At 37.4% G+C, this 21841-nt stretch overlaps 2 protein-coding genes across 8 annotated transcripts in view; one reads left to right on the top strand and one right to left on the bottom strand.

Moving 5' to 3' along the window:
• Nucleotides 1-3903, top strand: part of CRACD (capping protein inhibiting regulator of actin dynamics) — a 106157-nt gene extending 102254 nt beyond the window's left edge. For all 4 annotated transcript variants that reach the window (XM_015862221.2, XM_015862222.2, XM_032444230.1 and 1 more), the window contains one exon: nt 1010-3903. In XM_015862221.2, coding sequence (XP_015717707.1) covers nt 1010-1170 — 161 coding nt within the window. In that variant the 3' untranslated portion in view covers nt 1171-3903. The remainder of the gene's footprint in view (nt 1-1009) is intronic.
• AASDH (aminoadipate-semialdehyde dehydrogenase) lies at nt 3686-21685 on the bottom strand. Of its 4 annotated transcripts, XR_001555151.1 has the most exons (16): nt 21237-21407; nt 20743-20996; nt 18805-18925; nt 17798-18138; nt 16988-17180; nt 15493-15734; nt 13243-13349; nt 12638-12810; nt 11436-11628; nt 10787-10905; nt 8794-9487; nt 7820-7983; nt 7148-7273; nt 6820-6951; nt 6076-6297; nt 5674-5790 (listed from the first exon to the last, which is right to left on the bottom strand). XR_001555151.1 is itself a non-coding variant. In XM_015862226.2 (15 exons), the coding sequence occupies exons 2-15, from the start codon at nt 20970-20972 to the stop codon at nt 5395-5397; spliced, it is 3231 nt and encodes a 1076-aa protein (XP_015717712.1). In that variant the 5' UTR covers nt 20973-20996; nt 21538-21685; the 3' UTR covers nt 3686-5394. The 4 variants fall into 4 exon arrangements, 2 of the variants coding, with proteins under 2 accessions (XP_015717712.1, XP_015717711.1); XM_015862226.2 differs by lacking the exons at nt 6076-6297; nt 21237-21407 and adding an exon at nt 21538-21685 and having other exon boundaries at nt 3686-5790; XM_015862225.2 differs by lacking the exon at nt 6076-6297 and having other exon boundaries at nt 3686-5790.
• Nucleotides 21686-21841: the final 156 nt, after the last annotated feature.

Raw genomic sequence — 21841 nt, 5'->3', positions numbered from 1 at the left:
TGAGGGTATTGAGGGATTGTCATTTTGAATTTAGGATTTGTCTCTCTCAGCCAAGTACCTGGTTTGAACAGCTGGAACCAGAAAAAACTTACTCCTTTACTCATCACTTAGATAAACTGAAAAAATTGTGCATTCAAAAACAGATACATGAAATCCCATGACCTTTGGGAAGTAACTGTTGCAATGTTAGTTCTAGGCAAAAGGTTTTGGAGAGGAGTACAGATAGGTAAAGATTAAACCTTTTTATAAGCTACGCTGTAAATAATGAGGGCTTCTCTGAAGGTAAATAGAGGAATCAGCTGAATTTCAGGAGGAAAATCACTGATTTTGAATTTTCCTAAAGGGAAAGTGTAGAACTGTGCTGGTCGTAAAGGAAATAATGACTGGATATCCATATGATCACTGTCTACGGTTGGAGTCAGGCAGCCATTATCAACAGCACAAATATAATATAAGCCAGTATGTCTATGCTATGAATGGTAATGCACTGGTTTGGGTTTCCCACAGTGAGTAGGGTAGTATAAGCAGAAGACCAGGCTAGAAAATGTTTAAAATAGGTTTGCTGAATTCTCTTCTAATGTCTTAAAGTAAATAAATAAATTATAGTAATTGAAAAATGTGATCTATTTCAGGCTTGCACTTGAATCTTCTGCAACAGGATCTGCTAAAGAGAGTATAGCTTTTAAAATAGCATAAACTACTGCAACCTTTCAAATTATTGGCTTTCAGTGTCTGCCTACAGCAGTAGCTGCAATTTGAAAACTTTAAAATATTCAGAATGTGAAAATGCATCTAAAAGTAATTTGGACTGAGAACATTTAACAAAGCTTCTGAAAAAGGAAATTCTGCTCCTTCGTCATCTGATTATTTTGCATATAAGTAAGATTTAACTATAATAGAGTTGGAAATGAGTATTTTGTTAAATCAGAACAACTTAATAGAAATGAATTCTCTGAAATTCTCCCAACAGAGTTCAACTGAAACTTGTTTTGTTTCCTCCTCCCCACAGTGGAAATTTCAGATTCTGTTCCACCAACACCACTGGCAAAAGAGGTGGCCAAGAGATTCTCCACACCTGATGCAAACCCTGTGTCAACAGAACCAGCCTGGCTTGCACTGGCTAAGAGGAAAGCAAAAGCCTGGAGTGACTGTCCACAGATCATAAAGTAAACTGTAAAATGGCATCTCTATTGCTGCCTATTAACTGCTTTCTTTTTATTTATTCAGCTTTTAAACACATGACAAAACTGAAAATGCATGTATCGGAGGACTGGAAACTGAACCGATTACCATTTTGCTCTAGCTCACTGTAAAGCCTATTCAAGTCCATATATTCCATTGCTTTGACAAATAGCTAAGTGAGGTCACAAGAAATTTCAGAGCCAGTCTCTCTAAAAATTCAAGAATGCTCAAATACTGGATGAAAATTTTAGCCAGTATCATAACAAGGGGCAGAACTTCAGCAGCTCCTTAAATTCTCTTGAATTTGGTTCTGGAATTTTAGATCTCTGCAGTTAAGTGGAGATTTCAGGAAAGTTTTTCAACAGTCCTCTGTTGAAAATGAATGCAAGATGCATGTTCCCTTCTCTTACTTCTAAATTTTCTTAAGTGTTAAGCTGTATGAACTGTCAGTAGTTCTACCTGCTATTTAAAAGCGTCTTACCTAATGAAGAATGTTGGTAGACTTCTATCCACCTGCAAATGATAAATAAGGTGGTACCATTCAAATGCTGAGCTATCATGGGATTATTGTGTTAATATCCCCCTAGTCCTAAGAAGAAAACAATTCATCCAACTTCATAAAAAAATTACTCATTATGCTGAAGTCAGCAAGTTTTCAGCAAGAAGCCTCTACTCTGCAACTACCTGAAAGGAGGTGGCAGCAAGGAATGTCACACTCTTTCTCCTCAGGTGACGAGTGGTAGGATGTGACAAAGCAGTCTCACAGTGCACTGGGGAGGCTTTGCTTGGATTTTTAGATAGGATTTTGTCACAGAAGAGGCTGTGCTAGGACACAGTGGAGTTCCCGCTGCTGAAACCATTTAAGGGATGTGTGGGCATGGCAATAAGCAACAAGGCTTGGTGATGAGCCTTTGTAGGTCAGGTTGATGGTTGGACTTGATGGTCTTGAATGTCGTTTCCAACCTAGGTGATTGCATAAGCCAGGGAATCGGTGTTTACTGTAGTTGTTTAAGTGCATTGCTGTGCGCTTGGCTACTTTTAAGATGCAGAGAGAAAGCAATTGCAGATTTTTAAATATTTAAATAATGTGACTGGGGCTAAAGTAAGTAAAACTATTCCTGTGCTCCTGTACTTACAGAGTTGGTATCAGGAAGTTCCCACAGGAGCAAGAACTTATAACTGAAGTTAACTGAGACCTGAAATCCAGGTCAACAAGCATCTCTAGAGCTTCAGTTTTTCTCTGCATTTCTCCTGGTTTTAATTCACATAAAACTTTGAGTATTTCATGTAAATTCCTGTACTTTGACCAATACAGACAGCACACTTCAAAAGGGTTTACTTACTCTCCTTATGTGAGCGCTGACTTACTGCCCAGTTGATTTACCCGCTGTAGCAGATACTTTATTTCTTCTCTGTACCTAAAATAGTGTTGTTCACTCCCTCCCTCTTGCAAAAAAGAATAAAGTCCATAATATAATAAAATTTTTATTATCCTTAATGTCCCATGGAAATAGCTATGTTTGAATTTTTAAAAGTCACCCTAGTTAACAAATCTGTAACATGCCCAACAAGGTTTTACAAGGCAGTATTTAACAAAGCTGATGATCTCCTAGTAGTGGCAAGGCTCCAAGGCACTTGAAGCCTAAAGCGAGATAAAGGGTGATAACTTTGGTTGAAAGACTTTGCATCATTATAGAATGATACCACACGTATTTCATGGAAATACTTTAGCCAAACTGCTGTATGCAGCATGAGTAGTAGCACTTTAAATTATGCAGAAAGCAGAATGAAATCTGCCTTGAATTCCCATTCCAAGAATCAAAAACCATCAATAGTAAAATCATTACTAAATAAATACCCAGTTTTCCATCAAACAGAAAGCAAAGGTTTGCTATCATGGTTACAACAGCACAAACACATGACATGGTGAATGGGAAGATCAGAACAGCAGCAAGAAGGGTTTTTTTGAGGCTCCTAAGCCATCACTTTTACTCAGATTCATATTTTAAACCCAAACTTGTAAAGTAACATTTTTTTCCATTAATATAAGCATTTAGAATGTTTTACAGAAATGAAACAATGCTGTTCTCAAATATTTGGAAAAAAAAAAAATACTTACTGCTACATAGTAAAATCTCTGCAAGCTTTTCTGAAGAAAGAATTTGGCCCACAATTATTTCTGCTCTGCTAGCACCATGAACTCGTACTATTTCAATCTATTCTTTTTGTGAATTTTGTAAGCCTTCAGTATGTATTTGTAGTTACAAGAATTAAACTGCCTGAAATCTGTCTTTAGGATTACTCCTTGAGATAGGGATACAGATTTAATATAGAGAAGGTGAAATAAATCGGGATTAAAGTATTCCAGAAAGCATAGCATAACAAGGTGCTATTGTGCATGACTGACATAATGATGCAATTTTCCAATACAGTACACTTACCTATAGCACACAGAACAAACCTTTTGTTAAGGATAGTCTTTAAGCTAAAGCTTCAAACCAGATTTTTTTTTTTTCAACCATAAAGGTGTCTAGTGTAATAATGGAACCTGTATTCTGTACAGATCTTGGTGGAAACATTTCTAAAATGTACATGTCCAACAGTGACATTTCATGATCAACTAACAAAACTTTGCACTAAATACCAATGGAGTGAAGTGTTACTTTGCTTTAGCTTTGTTGCAGCCGTTTCTGATAAAGCGTTGGAAATGTTAAAAACAAACAAAAAAAACCAACCAACCCAAACCATTACTTCTGACTTAAAAACACAAAAAATGTTTTAAAAACCAAACCACTCTTGTAGTATATTGTCTCAATTTAATAGCATTTCTTCTGACCAGGTTATATATGATTAACCTCTATGTTCATATTATAGTAATGTATAAAAAACTATAAGATGTATAATTGTGGGGTATTTGTTGTGTACTTTTTTAATTTTTCAAATGTTTTAAAGTGCAATTGTTTATTAAACTAATGTCATTTTAATTCTTATTAAACTATAACCCAGTCAAAATTATCTAATCAGGGATTTATTGATTCTGTGTCTCTTTTTGCTGTGTACTTCAGGTTTGCTTTATAACAGAACTTCTACTGCCACAAGTGTCTTGCCCATGCATGTCTCCTAACATTAAAATGGATGAACAAGATGTGTACCATAACCTCTGCAACATCTACTTACTTTTAAGCTAACTCAGAATGTTAGAATTCAAAGTAGATGGTTCATAAGGAGAAAGATGACTGATAGTCTTCTTAAAGAACTACCATAGAAGCTATTCTAATCTGGAAGATGCTCTTGAGTTAAGAGTACTCCTGTCTGCAAATCCTTACTTTGCATTACTGATAGTAATTTTTTTTAAGGTGTTGTTTATGACAACAACAAAAAAACAACTGTACAATCCCTTATGAATAGTACTCTGTAAACACTATAGATAGCATTAGTTGAAATTTCTTTAAAAATCATTTGGCAAGCATTGATTTGAACACTACACACCTCATCTAGGAACTCATGTGGGAATTGTCATTGACATTTATAGATGTTTTAGAATACAGGAAGTGACTAGTACTGACTTTCACAGAGAAAAGCATAGACTTAGCTGAAGTGAAGCCAGCCAGGGAGGGCCCCAACTTGCTGAAGGAATGCAGGCTGCATCCTCAGAAATCAGCTTAAAAGTTAGACCTAGCAAAGAACGTTGGCTACCTTAGCATCTAATGGAATTCCAGTCAAACCAGACAAATGCTGGTCTGATGCCTGCAAGAGGCAGGCACAGGCTAGGCTGCATTCATAGAAAGGAATACATTCCTCCCTCTGGGAGACAAGAATGTCTAATTCCAATTGTACACTGTGGCACCTTACCAGAGTTTCTTCCAGCCGTACAAGTACTTGAAGCCAAGCTACTGACTTATTTTCCTGCCACACAGGTAAAAGTACAACACTCAGATCCAAATGATTTGAAATACTCTTACTTTCATCAGACTGAGCTGGGAAATGAGGGAAGGACTGTGAAACTTGTGGCTAGTGCTGAGCGATCATCCTTCAGGCAGTACAGCAAGTCAACAAAACATCACTTACCTGCATTTGCAGTGGTGCAAAATGCTGAGAAAGCTGCACAAAGCAGCTCTTGCCTAAAGCAAAATAGGCAGTGAGGTAGACAACAACTGCAAGATCTTAATTTACAAATGTAAAGAATTAAAAAGCAGCAGTCTAACATCCTTCTTATTCCTTTTTTCCTGTTATGTACAAATCTAGGCAATAAACATAATCATTTCTACAGCCAACAACAAGCTTTGTTCCCCATACTACGGGTGATGAGAAAACCTCTCCTGGAAGCGTATCTATTCCTTCTGCTGTTCCAGTCCTGGCATTCAGGATCCACACTTTGCCATCTGTAGATACTGCTGCCAAAAGAACTTTGTTCTTTGAGTCATCGCTTTGGAAAACAAATGGCGTTCCGTATACACTCGAAGTGGCTTTGAATTTCCACAGTAAATTACCCTCCATGTTACAACAGTAGATAAAGTGATCATGGGAACCAAAAAAAACTTCTTGCTTAGTTAAGCTGGAGATGCACGGAGATGAAAACACCGGTCCATTCGTGGAAAACTGCCAAACCTACAGAAATAAAATAATCACCCATTATCACAGGCTGATCACATTTTCAGTATGATAGCAACTATAAATTTTTAATACTTAGTTGTTGATGGAAGCACATACATATAATTTCAAAATCACACAAGATTTCAGTGTGGGCTGGTAAATACTTTTCAAATTACAAGTTTTAACAGTATGTGAGAAAAGAAAACAGATATGCTGGAACAGTTACTATTTTCTGAGAGGCCCACGCAGAGATATATAGCCAGCTTGGGTAAAGAATGTTCTAGGGTTATCACAACACACCTTGTAATAAATTTTCTAAGGATTTTGTTAAGATGCCATTCTTTTCCACAAAGATAAAGTCTCATTAGTGCTGTAGTTTTCCTCTCCTCGAGCTAATAATAGATAGAACCCTCTTCAAGTGAGTATAAACTCTAACCACTGCTGCAAGGAGACAGAGGGAGTGACACAGACTAGGTCAATGAACAATCAGAAATAGCCTTGGAATTGCCATGTATATTGCACCTGAGGCAAACAGAAATAGTATCAGTTATTTTAATAAACCATACTAATCATGGCAGAACAAAACAATATTTAATTCCATGCTGACTTATTTTGCCAGAACTATAATATGCAACATTGCCATGATGCCGGTATTTAATAAATGACTAAAGATTCTAAGAAGCCTTTACTTCTACCTCTATGAAGAGATGGCTTTAAACATTCCTGAAAAACTTGAAGCCCAAATGTATTTATTCATTGGCACTACTCTGGCACTACCGTTTGCTTTGAGTATAAGCTCTACTAGAATTTCTGTTACTACATCAAGCAACTTAGGACTTAGTGGCATATTTCTGGTTTGGCACGGACTGAATGTACTACAGTTCTTCTTTTGCCTCTGTATAATACACGCTTCTATTTGGTTTGCAAAAAGGTGCATATTAATCATTAAGCCTCGAAAAACGGTATTATAAAGCATGTTATGCAGAGTCTGGGGATGAACATTAAACAAAAAAACCCACCCCCACCATCACCAACAGTTTTTACCTTTTCTCCAGAATGATTGTAACAATATAAGTTTCCATCCACACATCCGATACAAACACACTTCTCGTTGCAGTGAGGAGAAGAGAAAAGTGGTTTTCCCAGGAAACTCTTCCAAATCTTATCTCCTGTCACCTGTCAATGGAGGTCACACAGAATGTGTATACACACCTTGTATATAATGACAAGGCTCTCATGTGAAAAAGAATTCATAGTAACACAAAATTGCATGATTTCTTCCATTGAAAAAGTGCTGTTAATTTCAGGAATACATTTTGGTTTAATCTAAATTTGACACTGAGATCAAAGACAAGAAGGCAATGGTCCATACCGGGTCGACAGCCAGTAACAGTCCTCCCAGCGTAGCAACATAAACATGATGTGGAAAAGAGCTTAAACAAGGAGATGAAAACACAGCTCCACCTTCACAATGCAATTTCCATACACACAGCTTTTCCTGTAAGAACAACAAAAAAATTACAATCTGAGTTCAAGCTTAGAATGTTTGCAAAGATCTTTTAATGTCAACCAGTGCATTTAATTAATGTTAGTTTAATTAAGATATAATTCACATGGTGTTATAGAAACCAATGTCAGCGGCTGCTTTCTTTTCCAGTAAATGTACAAAACTCTGCTGAACAACCAGCAGCATTTGGTTTGCCATCTTCTCTCATCTGTTCTTTCAAAATATAAGACTCTCTTCCCACCACTAAGCCATTGTGTCCCTTCTGGATGGGTGCCCTATTCTGAAATACCCACAGAGTATTTAGTAACTGAGAAGCTTAAGATCTTGCTTCACCCAGGACTGGGAGCATGAGACCACCACTAGTACTATTTTCTAATACATAATCCTAACCCATTCAAGCAAGCACAACTGTCTCAAAAGTTTTATGGCAGACTTCTGAGAATACCAGCACTACTGGAGCTTCATCTGGTGTGATATAGATTGGGTCTAATTTGGATATTGGTTCATGTATACATAAAAGTTAGCCAGTGTTCTTACATAAATATCCAAAGCATACATATGTTGGTCATGTGATCCCACGTAGACTAGTCCACTGGAAGGATCTACCACTGCAGAGCTTTTCACAGTGTCTTCTGTGGCAAAGGTCCAGTATGTTTCTCCATCACTGCTTTGGAGCACGTACACTAAGCCATCATAACAACCTGTAGGAAACAATGGAAATAAAAGACAAATATCTGTATTTAAGTGTGGTATGTTTTATGCCGTTAGCTGTGTCACCTCTAGAAAGAAGTTAGTTGTCTAAGGAGGTACAGCTTCAAAACCTTTTCCAAAGCTGCTCCTCCTCTTTTAGCACCAAGTCTAATGCAATTAGTTTATACATTCTAAGTTGTTAATTCTGTGTGTTCTTTCCTAACTTGTCCTAGATGACACAGCACATATAAAGTCAGCGCTATATATCAACAGCCTGCACTCCTTAAAATTCCCATACTATGACGGATTAAAAACTTCCTTTCCAAAACTCATGCTTAAAGACAAAAATAATCCAAATTTTAACATGTAATCTATACATATACAGTCAAAGGAAACTGGACTATTTTTCACAGTTTGAATATCTGAGGTACCACCTCTTAACTGCTGTCTCTATCAATTTTTAATGACATTTTAACACACCATAATCACCCTTCCGTACTTCTTTAAAAAACACCTTAATGGTCACGCCTCAATCAACTGAAAATTACCTGTTCCCAGAGTTTATTTCTTAATAAGGCCTTAATACTGAACTGGCATAAAATCAACCACTTCAACAACTATAATAAAAATCAACCACTATCAACAACTGCATAATATGTCAATCTCCATCACAATGTTTAAATTACTTATTCCTTCTGTTTCTGTTTTACAATAAATTCATCTAGAAACAGATATGGAAGTCTAAGGGTAAGTGTAAATGGGAACATTCAGAGGTAAGAAATACGAAAAAAATAATCTGAAAGTTAAAACCAAAGGCATACCGACAACAATGAAATGTCCACACTTTGATACACAGGCAGAAGATTCAATGCGATCTCCAAGGTTCTTTTCCCATTTTACTTCTCCTGTCTCTAGATCAATAGACTGCATCGTGTGAGAGTGAGAGCCAACAAATACAGACGCAGTTTCTTCTTCTTTAGATGATATTACAATCAACGGTGATGCATCAACACATTTTCTTGTATCCGATTTCCATCTTGTGCGTAATGCCAACTCTGCTGTTGTTAAATGGCTGCTTTCTGCATCCCCTCCCACCTTTTCTGTACTATACTGTTCCATAACAGACTTGGTGAAATGCATAGTTAAAAAATGATTTCCTCTGCTCAGTGCTACAAATGAAATTAATCCTGGAGCAGCCCTAAGATATCCTTCAGATTTCAGTTTAGCATATTTTCCATGAATTTCCTCTCCATTGTTTTTACTCAGTTTTCTTTTCAAAACATTGTCATCGTTTGTCAGCTGGTCTTCATCTGGAAACAGAGTTTTAAGAATATGCTTATAAACCTCCTCAATTGGACGGCTGAGAATAACTTCAAGGAGCCCAGGCACACCTCTGCCTACTAGCATCTCAATTTCATCATAGAATTGTAGGGCTTTAAAAGAGTCTCCACCACTGTACAAAAATACCGCATCTTTAGAAATTCCACTTGAATCATCTAGGAGACCCAGAACGGACTAGAGAAAAGGAAAGAGAGAACAGGCCATAAGCATTACACCATATCACACCCACACAAAAACTTGAGAAAATCCTAATGAACATCCAGAATTCCACTAAAAATTAACAGGAACTGAGGAAACCTGCTTTGAAATTGTGCCAATAATAACAGTTGAGGAGGAACACACAGACACTAGTTCAGTGCTACAATAATTTTTGCTAACTTATTTCCAATTTCCAGAATCTTTTTCAATTTCATTAATGATATCTGTCAGTTAAGATACTGATGTCTTTCCTGGTTTTCACTGGAATAGTTAACTTTGTAGTAGCTAGCATGGTCCTGTGTTTTGTATTTTGTATGGAAACAGTGTTGACAGCACAATGATGTTATAGTTGCTGCTGAGCAGCACTTAAACAGATACAACGATGTTTCAACTTGTGCTGTCAACTTCTTGTGCTGCCCCCAACAGCAGGGAAGAGAGGGCGCACAAGGAGCTGGGAGCTGGGAGGGGACATCGCCAGATAGCTGATACATCCCATACAACGTGGCATCACACTGAACAATAAAAGTTGGTTTTGAAAGCTGCTTTCTACAGTTCAAACTCAGTCTAGGGCACATTCCATCCACCTGCTTATAATTTCAATAGCCACCAACATATCTCAGTATCAGCACAAGAAAAGCCAATTACTACACCAACTTCTTTCTACCTTTATTTACTCAAGTCCAAGCTGGAGCAAATCCCACTTTCAGATGAAAATCAGAAGTCCACGTTTGAAAAAACTGGAATAGTTTGGTATTACATTTAGGTAGTTTGAAAAACAAGACTTCAGCACAGAAATTTAGAAACAATACAACCAAACAGCTCAAGAGACAATTACACAACTGTGCCACCTATTTAAAAGATAAAAAAATAAGACTCTTCAATTCACTATTATTTTTAGCAATTAGAAACTCTACTGACACAGCAGCTATTTTCTACTAAGTTTCCACATCCCAGTTCTGCTTCCCTTAGGGATACCTTACTTGGTAAGTGAAGCAGCATACAAAAAGCTACTGACAGATTACAGCTTTCCTCTGCTAATTTCTCATACCTTCACACTCTGCGGTTTTATCTGATGCAGAAATATAAATTACCCCCTCCTGACCATTACTGAGCAACTGTATTTAAGTATTAACTGAGTAGAAGGAACGGTAATATTTGAATGTATAGGCAGCTAGAATGTTCTGGTTGCATTAGTCATACTTCTTAAACTGTTTAATTCCTGACACATGTATAATGATGCACTTGCAAAGATAAAAAGGCAGCTCAAAATACTACCTTCCATAAATACTGCAATCTTTCCCACAGTTCCTCTGCACCACTCAGCTTACTGTCACGCCTTCTGGAGTTTAGATGGTAGTGGTAAATCTTGTTCAGTTCAGATATATCAACTTTGCCTTTGTGGAAAATAAAGTGTGATTTTTTTTATTGCTCTTCTGCATTTACACTTCCAAAATTCTCTCTACCCAAATAACCATCTTAGTCTTTTACTGCCCTCCTTATTAATACTCAACTGCACTTATTTTTTAATAAACCAGTCAATCAAATACACTCAATAGAATCAAATGAGGATTTTGAACATTCACCCCAGCCTCCCACATAATCCCACTTTCAGTTCCTGATCTTTCACCAAGTGAAGGCAGGGTTCTGTTGCAGACTGCTACAGAAAATAAATGTGCAATTTTAATACTAAATTGATTTTGCTGCTGCATTTTGAATCTTGAACTAAACATTATCAAGCATGCATAATAGATGACCATGATTTCCTAAGGAGTTAGTTATCTGATTTATGTGTTTAAAAAGTATGACTGGATTTTGGTCAATTAGAAAAAGCAAACAAACAAACAACCCAACAAGAACACAAAAGAACAAAACCAGAATGACAGTCATTAAAGTAAGTGGCAAAGGTACCTAAAGCATCATTTACCGTGTGATGTTAAAGGCAAAGTTCTAATCTGTACAAGCTCATCAGGAATTCCATGGGTTGGCAGACGTTTCTGGAGTTCACAAAGAGTTTCTCTCTCTTGTAAATCACCCCTGGGAACCACAAATAGGATAAGTTTTTCCTGCTGATACCAGGTCACCGCACAAGCTTCTACCTGACAAAGATCTTCAGCAGCCTGTAATTAAAAATATACATATATTTTGAAATGTAGTTCATCAGAGCACAAGGAGTAAAAAGCACAAGTTACTTAGAAAAATTATCCATTTAAAATCTGTATTTCTCTCATTCCTACACAACATTCTGATCACCAGTACTTCACTTAGTTAACTTAGACAGAAATGATCATTGTCAGACACTATAAAGAATGAATGCAGAGAACCCAGCAGAGCTACTTTACAGCGTGCTTCTCAGTTATCTATACAACTTTCCTGAGTTGTTGTTTCCTGGCAGAAATGCTTTCATAAGGTTTCACAACCCAAACTGTCAATAAAGATAGAGAGCATGTTTTTGAAGTGTAGACCCTTTAATAAATACTAAACCATCATTTTTTTAACAAAAATGCTATTAGATTATAACAGCTACACAGGGGATACATTTTTTCCTGTATCTTAAAGAAGTCAAACTCTGCATTTCTTTAAAAAAAAAAAAGAATGGTTTTAAGAATATCCAAAGAAAGCTCAAAATGAGATCCCAAGTAATTGGTGAAAACAAATAAAAAAGTATTTTAAAGTTTATTCCTATTTAGAAACTAATCCTCAAAACAAATGACCAGGATGCAGGAACTGAATGCATGCTGAGTATGTTTGCTAATGATGCTAAAAGCGAGAGGAGCTGCCGACTCCTTCACAGAGCCCTGCAGAGAGATCTGCCATTCAGTCCTATGGAACAATGACCGTGTACAGAAGCACAACATGCAGTATTTTTCAGCTCTACATATAGAGACCTCAATTCTATTGGAACAGAGCATGCAATAAGACAGATGTGTAAGAACTAAGAGCCAAACTTCTCCATGTTAAGTATCTACATTAAGTGACTACATTTTTGATAATACGACCTCTTAACTTCTTTAAGACTCCAAAACATCTGAAAATTAATGCATACTGATTTTTGATTATAATAATTTGTACATTATCTCTGCTCTTTCATACTGGCATACTCATAACATACACAAGATGCTATGTTACCTGCTGCAAACATTCAATATTAAAACGTTTGCCATGACGTTTAATCTGATTGTCTTTCCGACCCAAGAAGAATATCTCTGCATTCTGCACTCGTACAAAATCCCCTGTTTCTCTCATTGTGTCCTGTGGTACCATTATCTCATCATCAAGAAAGCAGATTCGTTCTGCACCACCTATAAAGAAAAGATTGTGGCCATTATTAAATGTCTCTCTGTAAATGAAGTAATTAATAAAATACTAAGTATTTTATCAGAAGTCTCTTATCAACATCTAAACGTCTACACAGTACAAATTAGGCAACAGAATTAATTCAATTAGTACATATAAACTACTTCAGCGGATTCAAAATGCAAGCAGGAAAAAAAAAAGTTAAAATATCAGTATACTGAAACCTGTCTGCAGCTAAAGTGGTGATTATTTCCTGTTCATCTTTCCAACGAGCTAAAAATACCATCAGATGGTCCCCAGCCCAATGGGAATTTACAGTATTACTCTAATCTGTTTAGCAGAGGCAGACACCAAGTAAAAAGAAAAAAAACCACAACATATTACTAATACTCAATTAGGAAAAATATCTTAGAAGAATAAAAAAAATATAAAGTAACCTATAAATATTTGTCCCTCGCCTTCTAGAACTGCAGAACCATTGGCATCTCTGATCTCAACCAGTGTTCCAAGGAGTGGAGATCCCAAAGGGACAGGAAAATCAGTTCTAAATGTATCAGAGAGAAACAGTACAAGTCTTTTCTTTCTGAATACAAATGATTGAACACAGGAATGATTTCACATATAATCTACTATAAGAACAACATTAGAGCAAAAGTACAATTATTTTAAACACATGTGACAACTAATTGTCTTTCCCTATCATAGTTTGAGCTTTAATTCTTTGTGATTACTGATAATGCGTTGGCAAGATTCCTCAATTTTTATAAAAGAACAAAAACAGAAGACAAACAGCACCTCATTTGAATATTACTATTAAGAGTCTTGGGATTAGACATTTAATTTTGCTAAATATATATAAAAAACAGCACAGAGCAAGGCAGACCAAAAAAAGTGCTAACTTTTCTACTTATCTTTTGATTTTCTAGTGTTCTTTAGAACCTGCACCAGTTTTCATCATACAAATAGCAAAAATAACAACACACTATGCTCTAATTGTCCCACTAATGCTAAGAAGTAAAGAAGACATAACCATGTGTCCTGGTTTTGGTTCTGGGCTGCTTACTTGCTTATTGTGGTTCTCTTTGCAATGACACATAAGGGGAGCAGGCTGTGATGTGAAGAGTGGGAGATAACAATCACAGACTATAGAAGTTTTCAAAAATTCCAATTCTACCTTAGTTTGAACAGAAAAACAACATGTTATCTCTGCAGCACAGACAAGGACTAGAAAAGAAACAGCTTCAGAGACAAGAAAATAACATTTGAACTCAAAGAAATCAGAAAGTAATACTAGAATCAGAAAATGTCAGCATCGTAGAAGACCTCATATTTTGTGCACAGCAGATATTTAACAACAGGACATATTACACCGCTTCCACAGGAAACTCCTTGCTTATTTAATAGGAGTTTTGCAGGAGAATTTGAGAAGAGTTTCTGGCTAACTACCATTTTCAGTTTAAGTACCTGATTAATATCACATCACTTGTCCTATGAAATGGGATGTTTCACACACGCCTACCTCAAGTCACACGTATAACTGTCATGCCTAAGAATAATTACACATTTCAGTAAGCAAACAAAACATTGAGCTAACTGGTCTCAACACTCCTTCAATTCTCTTTACAAAATACAATGAACGAAGTCTTCAGTAGAGTGAAGATGGCGGAGTGTTAAATGATGAAAAGAAATTACTTTTCAAAGTCCACATAAAATGACCACAAGGTCTTATGTCTCACTTTGTACAGTTTCTGTACATGTACTTATCAAGTAACTTCAGTGGGATCATTTGCTGCATAATATTATCCAATGTCAGAAAAAATAAAAACCAGTAACTAGTCTCCATCTCCTCATTTGCAGAGTTTTAAAAACCAAAGGTAAAATTCCTGAATCACTAAGAATCACACTTAGAATTACAGAATTGTAGGGGTTGGAAAGAACCTTTGAAGTTGACATCAAGTCCAACCCCCTGCTTCAGCAATTCCCTACAGTAAATCACACAGGACAGTGTCCAGACAGGTCTTGAATGTCTCCAGATAAGGAGACTCCACATCTCTGGGCAGTCTGTCCCAGTTCTCTGTCACACTTAAAGTTTTTCCTTCCGTTCATCTTTCCAACGAGCTAAAAATACCATCAGATGGTCCCCATGTCCCTCATAAGGAACTTCCTGTGTTCCAGTTTGTTAACCCCTGTCCTTTCACTGGGTTCCAATGAAGAGAGACTGATTCCGGTGTCCTCCTTCGATTATTTTTGCTTCAAATAAATAAATCTCAGAAGTAACATTTTGACCTTGACAGACCTAAGCTACAAGCATAGCTTCATTCAGAGGCTATGATCAAGTCTAAGAGCTTCATTTTAATTAATTTATTTTTTAAACTCCCACTGATGGTTCTACTAAACTTTCTGTATTTGAATATACAAGATCTCACTGGAAAAGCTTCCTGATGAGCAAGAGTAGGAGTAACTGAAGTTACAGCAAGCAAATACCACCACACAGAGACAGCATGCCCCAACCTAGGCTTGTTCATGCTCAGTATGTGGGAACGCGGGCTAGAAAGAGGAAGAGGTCTAGATATAGATGACTAGAACAGAGACCACCATGAAACACTGCATGGGGAAAAAACCAACAGTGCCACAAGTATGAAGGTTCTCAGACTGAAGTTTTATGGTTCAAGAATCAATTTTCCTACCTAAAATCAGCACTAAAAACCTCCTCAGGAATCCTGTAGCAAGTGGCCCAGCTTGAAACCTCAGTTATACCATACAGATTAAAAATACTTGTTTTGTTGTCCTTGTGTTTCCAACTCTTCCAGAGATTCAGTACAGGAAACGCTTCACCACCAAGGGCTAAGACTCGGAGTGAAGTGTCTGCAGACAATACTGTTGATTTAATAATGTGAGCTCCGAATCTTCTGAAAAGTGTTGGTGTTGCCTAGATGATACATATTCAAAAACAAAACAAAGAGAAACCACTGTGCATTACTTCAGTATACATGCATTCCTTCTCTAGCTTTATTGTAGCTATTATCTTACCTATACTGCAGATCTACCTAACCACAGATGGCATCAACCATCAGATGTCAGTAAAGACCATACTGGTGTTTTGTGAAATTGTGTTTTTAATGAATACTGTCAGCCCCTGTGTTCTTCTGTAGAGGGAGATGGACACCAGCAAGATTTATAGCAATCTAATAAATCAAAACAAAAGCAGGGAATAAAGTCACAGCATATTTGCAAACAGTGTTTTATTTCTGTTGTGGTGTCCTCAGCAATTACTCCTCAATTGTGTATTTAAAGCCTACAGTCTCACTATCACCATTCTTTGAAAAGGAAACCCACCTGTAAATACAAGTATTTCAGAATTACATTAATGACAAAGTAAGACTTTGGGGGCTGATTTATCAGAATTAATAGATTAATTAGACAACACCAATTTTAGCCAAAGTCAATTACAACTGAGATCTCTTTTAGCCACTCTTCCCCCTAAACCCCGTTTTAATTTTCTATTATCACTTAATATTTTTATGAAATACCTTTTCACACTACCAGGCAAAGGCTGGGTTTATTTGGCCAAGTTGAATGCTCATAAACTCAGCTAAATTTTCCAAAAATAAACTTTAAACTTATTTCAACTGTGATCATACCAGACAAGACCTATACCAAGAGAGAAGGGGCCAATAACACCTCTGTGACTTAAGCACACGTCCTAAAAACAAGAAGTGTTTCAGGGGAATCAGCGATTCTTCTCTCAGTATCATAAAAACAACAAATGTTTTAAATTCCTATAGATAGCATCATTTGACTTGTATTTTTAGCACAGATACTGCTATTAAAACTGTTTATGAGGTGAGGCTTAAAGAGGAAACCCATTATAAGATGCTAAATAGAAGCAGATGTTTTTAACAGGTTACTCTGTAATTTAATTACTCTTAAGAATTAACGGAGTCTTAAGATGAATGCTGGCTTTACCTTCAGTTCATTGCTTTATGTTGCAAGTTGTTTGAGGCTTTGATCAGAAGCTAATTTTCTGAACAGTTAATGTTTAACTGCATAAAGGATAGCACAGTCTGCTCTCTTCAGGAAGAACACCAATGTTATTATGGTTAAGACTGACGAAACAAGTTAACACATGTTAGCAAAAGTGAGAAGCGAGACACAGAAAACAGTCACTCAGGTGTTGCCTACCTGCAACACTGTCACATGGTGATGGTTAAACAGGGCAGTAGACAGCTCCACAGGCATCATTTTAACAGCATTTGGTACTATGAGAATCGAGGCTCCACTTGTCAAAGCAATGAACAATTCAACCACAGATGGGTCAAATGTTAGAGGAGAAGCCAGGAACAGCACATCATCCTGTGTGATCTCAAAAATTGATCTAAAAACAGAAAGCCAGGAATTACAGATCTGATGCACTCTGATGAAAAAAAAAAAATCAACTCCAAACTAGAGCAGAGTGGAAGAACATGAAATAGATGCCTCACCTTAACAATACTAAGGGAGTACAAACAACAGTGAATATTTAAGTGTACTCTGCCTTAACATGCAGACCAGACAATTTAAGCAAAAGGTCCTGTATCAAAATATGAACAACTGATTAAACTACCAAAGCCCCTCTACAAATATATACGAATAGCCTAAAATGGAACTAGGACTTTAAAACCATAAAATAGATTAAATTTAACTGTGAATAATTAATACTGTTATCTATTTCTTTTAAGCAGCAAATCAGCAATACAATACTTAAAACAACAGTCTATAATTTGAAGTACACCCTTCAAAAATTCAGGTGAAGCACCATCTAAATATTAAACACAGCATTGCGAGAAACAAGATCTTATGATACTATTTTGAAACAGCAGAAACAAATCAGAAAAGCAGGGGAAGGAGGAAGTGAAGCAGTGTTAAGAACTAACGCACACCTCCCTTCAGTTTTTAAAGAGAAAACCCAAATATCAAATTCGTAGAAGCATTTAAAGGAAAAACCACACTTACTTAAGATGCTGAATATTGAGCACTATACATGTATGAGGCACTCTGACTATCTTCGGGGTCCCTGTAGTTCCTGATGTATGCAAGACGTATGCTAAAGAGCATCTCTGGCCAACATCCTTGTATCCTTCTTCTGATGCTTTTAATTCGAGATGCTCTGAGCAGACAGCATTTCCTAGCTGTGAGTTACCCATAACTTTGAAAGCCTCTAATTTACTTTTCACATTGTCTGCTTTCAAATTAACATCAGTACTGCTCCGACTCACTTGGAAGAGAGTTAAACCAATATGTTCTATTGTGGAAGAACTGCAGGACAACCACCCAGCGTGGGATGTCTGGAATTGCTGTGAAAGAAAATGAACAGTTTAAACAGCAGAACTCATGCTGCACTGTTGCTTTAGTGTTTGTAATAAAATATGAAATATTTGCACAAATCTGCCTCTCTACTTTTGGAGAACATACACCAAGCTGTTTTAATATATGTACTTATGTATTAAATAAACACAGAATTCATTAAAGAAAAAAATCAATTGTCTGAGCAAATAATGAAAAGTGAAAACATACAAAACTTCAGAGAAGATGAAGCACCCCAAATTACAACTGTATGGTCCAGTCTTGTCTACACCCTTAGCATTAAGTCAGTGTAATGGATTGGAGAGATAATGGAGAAAAGGAAACTAAACCATTACATGCAGCAATTGTTTCCAACTGTTGTGAAGATTTCTAACTCCTCATCTTGAGGTGAGGAGAAAAAAGAGTGGAGAAGTCTTTGAAAGTCACTGCCCAACAAGTTTACCTGGACAGTACTATAAAAACAAACAGGTAATTATTTTTGAATGGAGGAAGAATACTTTCTACTAATTTTGAAGATGTTCTTCTCTGACTTGAAGCCTCTTGTCATGGAGGAATGGAACAAGTTCAACGCAGCTTATAAAAACATGATACTATCTGAATAGCTACACATTTCTAAACTGCGCTTCAATGCTTTCACTGGAAGTCTGAATACTCACTTTGATTTTGTCATTCTCAACTAGAATATATTGAAGATTGCTCTTCCTCATGAAGTGAGTAGATAATAGTGGTGGGGCATCTGGATCAATAGGACAGTAAGCAGCAGGAACCTGAAGGATTCTAAGAAGACAAAATTTAAAACCTTTTAAATAAGTTAAAAATAATAATAAAACTAAGAAAATCCACTTACATTTCACTGTTGTTGGGGTGTTTTTTTTCTTTTTTTTTTTTTCCCCCCACTGTAAATAGTTCCCAGAGTCAGAAAATATAGTTATAACGTGACTTTCAAATATTTTTTAGAAACACAGTATGAAGCAAATCAGTTCTGAGTGTGTACCAGAACTTTTTCCCTAATGAACAGAGGAATGAAGAGTATCATACTGCTGTCAGTCACTGTGCCTTACCTTGTCCCTTTTTTCCCCCGACAGTTGCATACTGCAATCGCTCCCTCTAGTGGCTCAATTTGATAAAGGCAAGCATTTGAATTTATTAGTCCACAAAACAAAATGGTAACTAAAACAGGAACAGCCCCCATAAATTTTAGCATTTCATCTAAGGCTGGGTTCCCATGCTCAATTAGGTATACTTTCTCTTGCAAATGATTCATCATTGTAATGACAACAAGATACTGAACTAAGGCCTGGAAACTGCAGCATTCTGCATACTTGAACAGTCTCTGGAATCAATAAGCACTTAGGCCTGCCCTGCACTATATACAGCAGTTAATTACTCAGCAATTAGAGCTCTAAATAAATTAATCAATATACCAAAGTGCTTCATCAGTTTCCAGTCACATTACAAAAGATATCTGTGAGGCTGCTCAGAGCATTGGGACAGAGGGTAAGGAAAGAAGGACGGATGTGAGGCAACCTCAAGCCAGGCCAGCTGTGAGGGCAGGCCATGCTGAGCAGGGCTTGCTCCAGTCAGACCTTGAAAGTCTCAGCAGACAGAGCCTGTACAACATCTCTGGGAAACCTCCCCTGCTGCTGCACTGGGAAAGAAGGTTCCCCTTACTAGTGAAGAAGCTCATCAACACACCTGGAAAGTTTATTATTACAGCATTCCTTTCACTGAGATCCCTGTAGTCAGCTGTGATGTATGCTCTTGTGCTACTGTGTATTTCAAGTGCAATATTACAGCAGGAAAATACAGATACAGACCTAAGAAGCACGGATGCTGCTTCACCCACTGAAGAAAACATCCTGGTGGTGATGAGGTACTTTATTACATTGTAAACGCAACAGGTAAAAGGATACAACTATTATTATTCATTAGCAACACTAGGATTCAAGAATTGCTGAATTAACATGAACGTTGAGTTCATAAACATTTCCATTTCCTTCCCATTAAATAATCAATGTTTCCTTAGTGCTGCAATGCTAATTACTTTCTCCTACAACTTTCCTGTAATGGAAATGCATCCGTAGACACATTTAGCTTGAAGTATGAGATTTCTTTTCAATACTTGATATTTTGCTTGCAAGACAAGCAGAATACATTACAAAACCGCGCACTTGTTTTGCACTGGATATTTATTTCTGCTAAATCAACTCAATTTTCAAACAAGAACAAAGACACGGGTCATTAATAATTGCTTATATTTCCATAAACATACTTAACCACACACTAAAAAAGTTACATTTTAGATCAATGAAGGCAAGATTCAAAAACCTCTGGCACTGACTTTTCAAAGACTGAGTTGTAACACCACAAACTTTTAGTAAGAATCTAAGACTCCAGTGCCTCTAGACTGCTAAGGAACACAACAAAGGCCAAAAAATACACCCAACTGTAGCACTGCAGCAGCACCAAAGCCAACCAGCAGTTACTGCCAGTGGCATTACTATAGTACTACAGCATTTCTGTTGATATTAAAAACATTAAACTTGCAGTTTGCTTTAATTTAATATACAGAATGCAGGTATTCAAATCATTACCCTAAGATCCAAGATGGTAAGTTTATTCCCGGACAGCAGTAAAGGCCTATTTCACACCTTCCTTGAGGATCACAGTACTTTTGAAGGAAAGCTGTTAACTCCGTGGCATGTTTAATCACTGTTGCATACGTGTAGAAAGTTGGAGGTTCATCATTGCATCCATCAAACCAAACAGCTTTTCTACCTGAGTGCAGGCTGGCTGCCTGAGCCACCATATCATGGAGAGTCATCTCTGCTGCACTTCTTTGGTTCCCCTTGAAAGATTAACATAGAGCGTATTGTCACCTCCTGATTTATAATATATCAGTAAAATGACTTAAGTACAGAAAACAGTGCCAAGCAGGAAAGAAAAACAACCCCTGAACAGAAAACACAGCCCTTTATCACAACACCTTACACCACTGGAATTCAAAACCTGATACATTTACCATTTACAACAGCTACCATGCTAAGGGCCAGGAGTACAGTAACTCAGTAATTTATGGCTGTCCAACCTTTAGGCTTATCCGAGCTGCACTGAGTGAAGAGGGATCCACATTGGGCCACATATATGTAGACTGCACTGACAGTAACGCCTCCCATTTCCAAACTACAACCGATACAAAGAGCACAGTAACATTTGTTAACGTAGCATATTAATCATCGCTACTCTCCTGTTTTTGAAGCTGGACACCCCTCCTGACCGCCCGCACCGCTCCCAGCACCCGAGACTCCCCCCCCACTCCTGTATAGCCAGGCCCCGCACAGCCCCACCACGCTCCAGGCCCTCCCCGTTTGCGGCTCCACGGGACCCACCTCTACCGGGGCCTTACAGCAACACCCAGCGCCATTCCTTCCCCGAGTCCTAGCAACCAAAGAACAGCGCTCTCGATTGGTAGAATATCGTTTATCCCTTGGCCTGTTCTCCACTAACGCATAGGTTCATTGGTCAACATCTGTCGCGCTATTTCACTTGTTCCCCACCCCCGGGAGGACGGTACGGAGCGCCGTAGGGCTCTTTGCGGCGGTGTGGGACACAAATGGATTTATCGCATACCCGAGGGCTCTTTCAGGGTGATTTTATTAAAGATATCTCCGAGGAGTGATGCTCGCAAGAACA

The sequence above is a fragment of the Coturnix japonica genome, chromosome 4 (assembly GCF_001577835.2).
Source record: "Coturnix japonica isolate 7356 chromosome 4, Coturnix japonica 2.1, whole genome shotgun sequence".
Taxonomy (NCBI): Eukaryota; Metazoa; Chordata; class Aves; order Galliformes; family Phasianidae; genus Coturnix; species Coturnix japonica.
This window is presented reverse-complemented; position numbering and strand designations above follow the sequence as displayed.